The 8,100-nt window shown below is 40.0% G+C and overlaps 1 protein-coding gene and 1 non-coding gene across 2 annotated transcripts in view; both read left to right on the top strand.

Moving 5' to 3' along the window:
- Positions 1–782: 782 nt before the first annotated feature.
- The window catches only part of PLEKHG7 (pleckstrin homology and RhoGEF domain containing G7), a 57,668-nt gene continuing 50,350 nt past the window's right edge, over positions 783–8,100 (top strand). The window contains exons 1-3 of the mRNA XM_024754373.1: positions 783–838; positions 3,793–3,888; positions 4,740–4,841. Coding sequence (XP_024610141.1) covers positions 836–838; positions 3,793–3,888; positions 4,740–4,841 — 201 coding nt within the window. The 5' untranslated portion in view covers positions 783–835. The remainder of the gene's footprint in view (positions 839–3,792; positions 3,889–4,739; positions 4,842–8,100) is intronic.
- LOC112405853 (U6 spliceosomal RNA) lies at positions 4,165–4,266 on the top strand. Its single transcript, XR_003004437.1, has one exon. It is a non-coding gene; the product is annotated as a U6 spliceosomal RNA (small nuclear RNA).

The following is an 8,100-nucleotide window of genomic DNA, read 5'->3' as shown; positions in this document are numbered from 1 at the left end:
CCATCCCCCTGCCCTGCCCTCTGTAGAAAAATTGTCTACCACGAAATCGGTCCCTGGTGCCGGAAAGGTTGGGGACCGCTGCTCTAAAGCACACTGAAATCTCAGGAAAGTCATTTCACCTTAAGTAAGGTAATGGACGTGAGCCCACTTTGTAGACCATGAAGCCCTGTACAAATGTTAATAGTGGTTACAACCATTCCCCTCTCTGGGCCTTAGTTTCCTCATTTACAAAACAAGTTGGTTTTGATAAGACAATTTCTGAAGGTCTCTTAAAAACTTTAAGTCTCTTATTTCATGATTCTTCAGTAATTAATTTCAACAAGTTTTACCAGTGGAACCTGGATCAGACTTCCCAGTTCTGGGTTTGGGGTTCTTTTGGTGGGTTGTTTTTTTTTTGCAAAAAACTGAAAAGGACTTATGAAATTCGCAAGCATAGTTCAAAACATCAATTTGAATTCGTTTTCCTTTTAAACTAAAAATAGCATGTCCATCCCATGCGTGGGAGGAATTGATACCCCAAAGCCATGCAGAGAGAACGGTGGTTTAGATAACTCTACCCAGAGGGATGTCTGGGGCTTGCAGTGAGAAATCATGATTTGGGGGATTGCTTGTTCCTGCTGTACTGCAAGTCAGAGGAAGGGTGAACAGGTCAACCCATCGAAATGTTTTGTTCTCCCTTTTCTCCCACATACAGGATAAGACCCGGAATGAAGTCGTGGAAGCACATCAAAAACTTCCTACTAATCAATTAGACCTGAGAAAGCAGCAAGAGGCTGTGTGGGAACTCTTCACGAGTGAATGCACTTATTTCTTGGACCATTTATTAGTTCTTAAGATGGTAATGCTGGCTTTAATTTTTGTAGTAGGTGGAAAACACTGCTTCTTTAGGGACTTGTTTCTCTCTTCTATGCTGAAGGAAGGAAGGAAGTATGGGGTGGGCTCCCCTCTTTCAGAGGATCTTAAGGAAATTTTGTTTATTTTTGGTTATCTGCAACTTGGTTTCTCTTCATTCTTTTCTTAAACATAGCCTCTTAGGATTGGGTGAGACCTTCCAGCTCCCCATGTGATGTCTGAATCTCTTCTGCCTGATTCTCACCCTGTGCTTACATACTCCTCAAGTCAGGGAGCTCACAGCCACCCTCAAGGCAACCATCCCACCTTCGTTCAGCTTCCTCTTTTGGCTCTTATATTCCCTTATGAACAGTGCCAGACAAATGCTTTTTATCAGCTACGGAGCCACAGATTTTCAGGGCAACCATCCACGTGTAACACGGGGGTGGGTGGGGAGGGGTGGATTATACGGTGTGTTCTTAGACCGCAGACCAGGATGGGCCACATTGCTCCAAAGGTTGCCTCTGCCCATAAGCGTTTTTGAATCCTGGCTGCTCCCTTACACAGGAAAAGGCACTGTGTTGGGAGACACGAGTTCAAGTCCTGGATCTGCCTCTGACTTGCCATGTGAACTTAGGAACGTCTAGTCCTCCATTCCATAAAACAGAAGTTGGCGCATGCTTTCTGTAAATGTCCAGATAGTAAATATTTTAGGCTTTGCCAGCCATGTGGTCTTTATTGCAGCTACTCAACTCCTCCATCGCAGTGCAAAAGAAGCCACAGATAATTTGTAAAGAAATGTGTGTGGCTGTATTACAGTTACACCTTATTCACACAAATGGGTAGCAGACCTGATTTATCCCACAGGCTGTCATTTGACAATTCCTGTTCTAAGCTATAAAAGAGAGATGACAGTACTATCTCTGACTGTCTGATAACATCTGATCATTGAGATGATCAGATTAGTTTCCTTTGAAATCTATCAAGTGCTATACAGATGTTCTTTTCTGTAAGTAATATTTATTGTGACAGTCATACTGCTAAGAACTTTAGCAAAATTTAAACCACAAGGACACTCAGAAAGTTAAAACTTAGAGACTGTCTCAGGATACAGAAAACTAGCTTAAGTAAGGATCTTATTGACCCATGTGACTGTAAAGTCCAGAATTGAGACAGAATTCAAGGTTGGTTTGATCAAGGGGATCAAAAGCAAGGACAAAATTTCTTTTCATCCCTCATCCCTGCCTTCCACAATATCAGTGTCATCCTGTGTCTGGCTTCTGTTGGAGTCACAGAGTGACTGCTATCCTTGAGGCCACGGAGAGAGTGAGAAATAGAAGGGAGAGAGAGAGAATCTCAGTGCACTCATAGCCAAAGTCTTGATTGTCATTCTGATTGGACTGGCTTAAGTCACATGCCCACTTCTGAGCCAACTACCCAGATAAGGAAGGAAAGTGCTCATTGGCTTAAGATGATCACATTCAAGTTATGAGGAAGAGTAGATGCTGAGGTGAAAACTGGGATGATATTAGGGAAGGGGGGGCACTGAAGCTGAGTGGTACCCAATAGATGTTCACTGCAGAGCACTCACCCTGTGAGCTCTGCTACCTCCCTTGCCCTAATAGTACAGAACTTTCCATCCCACTATAAGCTACATAAGCTTTTTAAACTAGCATTTTTCTGCTTAAAAGAAAGCCAAGTTGAGTTTATTTTCAAATGCCCCGGTGTATTTAAAGTATATAAGTACCTCTCTTTACACAATCAATATGAATTTCCCAAAGTTGCTTGTAAATTGGAACTTTGTAACTCAAATAATAAAATAAATTCACTGAAAGACTCAATGGTTTTCTTAAATGGCAAAAATTTCTATAAAGAAAATAATCTTATAACACAGAGATGATTTTTTCTAAATTTTCCCAATTTATCTGAACTAATGATTTCTGTTTCTTACAATTACATGTTTTAAATGCCTGGATATTGACAGATTTCCAGACAACTGATGCTTCCTGGACTGGGGGAAACTCTGAGCCAGTGGTTCTCAAAGTGTGATCCCTGGACCAGTAGCATCAGAATCACTTGGGAACTTGTTAGAAACCCATATTCTCAGACCCCATCAGAGACCTACTGAATCAGAAAGACTTGGGGTAGGTCCCGCTAACCTCCAGTTTAACAAGGCCTCTAGATGATTCTGATGCAAGTTCAAGAACCACTTACTGCATTAATTAAGAAATATGGAAATGGGAATTGGAGAACGCTGGTGGTCTAAAGTCCAGTCTTTTCACACCTACAGTTCTTGAAATATTTGGTCCCTTTGAATGCTTCATCATATTTATACAAAGTATTCCTGTTTCAATAAATTGATCTCTCTCTAGTTTATAGAATGAGAGGCAGGTATTCTGCGAGGATTAACTTGCTGTAGTTTTTCTCTTGTAGGAAAACATCAAATCAAGTAATGACATAAAGCCTCTCTTAGTGTTTTCATTAATATTTAATGGCTTTATCCACATCTAAACATCTTACCAGTTATCAGGTATTAACTCATTAGTTCTCTATTTTTAATTTTCTGAAAGTAAAGGACGTTTGGGTCTTTCACAGAGAAAGGAATAAATAAGAACTCAGTATGAATGTTGTTTTGGTCTCAAGTAAGTGCTGTTGGCAAGAAGAGAACCTTGGCGATTTCTTTGGCACTGGGAGCAGAGAAAGCCCATCTGAACAGATTATGTTCAACAGGAGTGTTGTTAGGGCTCACAAAGCAGCAGCAGCTCCATACAGAAGAGCACCTCTCCCGTATGTTCTGTGGGGGCTTAAATGTCATCATTCGTGTTTAGCACACCTCTTAACGATTGAAAATACTGATCTCCAAGTGGTTTTGTAAAATTATACTCGGGAGGTTTATGTTTAATGTTCTTGCAAAGGGCAAATATCAAAATTGAAAAAGTAATGTGCTTTTTTTTTTTTAAGATCTTCATGAATACATTAAAATACCTACAGACTCATGAATATCTCCTGGATGTGGATTTATGGAGACTTTTTGCAAACCTGGAGGAGTTAAGTCAGGTGAGCCAAAGTAGGAAGATTCCAGTAGCCATGTGTTAAACTCCACCAGAGGACAATGAAAATTCATGCTTAGTCTACTGGCTTGTATTCCATATTGGAACATGGAATATGGTTTCTTCCATATTTCATCCCCATTTAATCTTATGGTCGGGAGTTCAGGTTAATAAGGAAACCTACACATCCATTGGTATCTTTCCAATAGATGGCAGTTATTAGTTAGCCTTCAGTAACATTTTAAAAAGTTCTTCCATGGCTATTTAAGAAAGTAAACATAGGGCTCACTTCAGCAGGACATGTACTAAAATTGGAGCGATAAAAGGATTAGCATGGCTCCTATGCAAGGATGACACAAAAATTGGGGCAATGTTCCATATTTTCTCTAGAATACAAGCTCTGAACACCTTCTAGAATATGCTCAGGAACCCATCTTGTTCACTGCTGTATCCAGAAGACCTTGAACAGTGCCGAGTATGTGGGAGGTCTCAATAAGTAATGTTGAATGCATGAATTTCCTCAATAAATGATGTTAAATACAAAAAAAAAATTCCTAAGATCTCCGTCATCACCATAAATGTCTATTCTCAAATGAATGTTCTTTCTCACATATATTATAAATAAATAATATCTTTCCTCTAAAAAAAGGAAGTGAGGTACCAACAAGAATTCATTTATAAGAAAAACTTATAAGAAAATATATATTGGAAAGTAGAGGAAAATAAATCTTTGAATTTTGCCAGGAGATAAATTTGAAATGGAAAACATCTGTGAGAATGACATTTGAAGTTCATCAGATTTTTATTTCTTACCCCTGGAAGTATACCTACTCTTGTTTTCTTTCTCTCTGGCCCTAGACAAGCTTTGGTTTTGTGAACAGTCTTTTCCACATCTTCAAGGACTATGTCGACACTTCTGAGACTTTACCATCGTTGGATTTCATTTCTGTGCTCACAAAGGTAAAATCCATATGGGAGATCTCAGCTTCTATGTGAAAAATTCACCTACCTCTCAGGATAGTTGTTTATATCTCCTTAATCGTTGTTATTGTTGTTCCTGGGAAGGTTCCACCTGCACCCTCCCACAAGGGAACTATCCCTTTCCCCACCAATCAGCATTTTCAGAAATAACCTGCAGAATCTGTTTCTCCATTGTCATCTCTCCTGTGTGGGTTTTATTAAGACAAAAATCTGCATGCATGGAAAAGCCATTTTCAAGTCTGGTTTTCAAATGACTTCAATTTAAAGCTGTATTCATGGCAGTAGTTTGTGTAGGCTAATTACATGGTTCAGTTGTTCTTCTAACAAAAGTGCCAGGCTCTCTGAAAGGAACAAAATAAACCTTCAAATCCATTAACACCCTTAATAAGACTTCTGTGTATGAAAGGAGGAGAAAAGAGGAAAACCTGTACCCGTGGTCTGATAAATGCTATTTTTTTTCTTAAGTAGGTATTTGAACCTCTTCCCCTACTTTGAGCTTTTTAATTCAGTCCCTATCTATTCTCATTTAGCAAGATTTAAATTGTTACAGTCTACTTAAAAAAATATAGATTGAGGTTTATTGAGCACTTACTAAGTACTTATGTGTGGGACTGATACCCTGTGCACAGTAATGTGCAGAATTAGACACGCCCCCTGCTTTGGGGGAGTCTTCAGTCTAGTGGGGAAGAAATTAATCCAATGATGACACTAATGATTATATAATCAAATTGAGATCAATGCTGGGGAAAAAAGGAACATAGATATTATGAAGGAAAACTTCTAGGTTGGGGCATATGCTGAAGTAGTTTACAGACAGGAAATTCTTCCTGGGGCGATGATGCTTGAGGTGAGATATTAAGAAAAAGGACAGTTTAACAAGGCAAAACAAGCAAAAATTAGGTACAAAGTGGGGAGATCTTTCAGTGGCCTTCGAAAGCTGATTAGAATAAGAAAAGCTTTGAAAAACAAGAGAAAGAATGTAAAGTTTTTGGAATTACCTAAAATCTCACACTCTCTCAATTCCTTTAGAGTCAGAAATTATCTTTTTTTTTAGGACCATCACATTTTTTGTTTTTGTTAGACAAAGGGGCAGAGCCCTTAGTAAGTTACATAATGGACATGAATATTTGGATGTGTATTGGTTCAAGGTCTGAAGTCCCCTTGGTTTTCTTGATAATTTCTTTACTCCATCAAAGGCTAGGACAACTGGCGGGCTTTGCTCCACTTGGCTCTATCCATCTCCTTGGATCAGTGCACTAGCCTGGTCATCCTCTTCTCATGGTAATGGGTGGAAGCACAAAAGAGCATAAACACCCATTATATTGGGTGTTTCATTTTGTGGCTCTTGCTTGGGACATAGAAGCTGGTGGCAAACATATCTGGGAATACTCATCTAAAGCCTGACATCTTGCTTGGGACATTAGCACCAAGACCTGGCATCCTAGAATTTATTTTTAATGTACTTTTTAGTAAATAGTCTGGAGAAATATCAACTTCTCATCAAAACACATAAGTTGTCTTAGTCTGCTCAGTCTGCTATAATGAAGTGCCACAGACTGGGTAGCTTATAAGCAACAGAAATCAATTTCTCACAGTTCTGGAGGGTGGAAGTCTGAGATCAGGGTGGTGCCCAGGTCATGTGAAGGCCCTCTTCCAGTCAAAGACCTCTTACTGTATCCTTTGCATAGTAGAAGGGGCTAGACAGCTGTCTGGAGCCTATTTTATAAGGGCATTAATCTCATTTATGGGGGCTCCACCTTTATGACCTAATCATCTCCTAAAGGGCCCACCTCCTAAAACTGTCACATTGGGGGTTAGGATTCAACATGTGAATTTGAGGGGAACACACATATTCAGACTATAGCGTAAGTGCACTTACAGCCTACTACAGCATAGACTCTTTGCTGAAAGTCAATAATACCCACATAGGAATGCTTCCTGTTACATTACAGATGTGTAAAGATGGGCTATAAAAGTTTTTCGTAAATTTAAAAAGGCCTACATGAGTCAGGTTAATTTCAGTTATACCACAGGAACAAACTCCAAATCTCAGTGGCTTGGTTTCATATCTCACTTATGCTCTGCTCCTACTTTGTCCTCGCTCTGGCACCGCTGCTGAGGGAGCACCCACCACCTGGAATGTTGCCAGTCTCAAGGGCAAAGACGTAAGAGACTGAGGCAGAGCTCTTACTGACTCTTCAAGTTTCTGGCATGTCTGTTCACATTTCATCGGCCTAAGAAAGTCGCATGGCCAAGCTTACCCTCAGTGGAGTGAGCATATATATTCCTCCCCAGGAAAGGGAACTAGATGAGCAGTGATAACAGTCTACCACGGTGTCTCAGAAGAAGCTCACCAGTGGAAGATTGGGACATTTGTTATCCACACAAAAGCCATCTGAGAAGTCGCTGAGAAGGAAGCTGAGGCTTGGAGAAGTTAAATCACTTGGCCAAGTTCACATAGCCAGTGGGTTGTAGAGCTGCATTTCTAAGCCTGACCGTTTATGGTCTTCACAGCAGGCTCCTCGTAATGGCCTTTCTCAAGCATCTCAAGGTGACCTGTGAGAAGACCTTCTGTTTATTTCCAAGCCCCCAGCTATCACCAACCCCCCAGGAAAAAATTAATTCACATTATCAGCTTTCAAATTACTTCTTCTTGAAGGCAAAACTTGACATTTCCCCCCATAGCGTTTTGTCTTCTGAGGTCCTATAGCAAAATATTTTTCTAGGTTTTTGTTATTTCTGCCTTTACTACTGTCACTTCCTTTACTGGCCTGTTAGGCTTGGTCTGCTGTCTCTACTCACTGCAGTTATAATGTTACCAGCAAGTGCGTCTTCCTTCTCCCATTCACCACATTATGACACAATTGGAAATTCCCTAATGGAACCCATTACTCATTATACTAATTAATAAACCTGTCAAGGAGCACGTAGGCTTAGCAACGTGGTAGGCACTATGGATTCCTAAAGAGAGTGTCTGCCATTAAGGAGCCAGAAACATTGGTGAAGAGAAAAGAATAACTGTCATTCCTGAGACAGACACTTAACTGAGATGTGCCCAGTTTGACCATTATACATATGAATGTATACATACGAATTGGCCACTTGCCTCATTTTAAAATGAATTTGATATGGCTTACGAATGTGTAGTCATTATAGCAAGTTTAAGGCATTACATAAGCATAATGAAGAAGGAACTCAAGTGTTAGATTGGGTAAGACAAGCACATAAAACGCACGCT

Source organism: Neophocaena asiaeorientalis, unplaced genomic scaffold (genome assembly GCF_003031525.2).
Source record: "Neophocaena asiaeorientalis asiaeorientalis breed wild unplaced genomic scaffold, Neophocaena_asiaeorientalis_V1.1 scaffold92, whole genome shotgun sequence".
Classification (NCBI taxonomy): Eukaryota; Metazoa; Chordata; class Mammalia; order Artiodactyla; family Phocoenidae; genus Neophocaena; species Neophocaena asiaeorientalis.
Note: the sequence above shows the minus strand (reverse complement) of the source record. Positions and strands in the feature narration are given on the sequence as shown.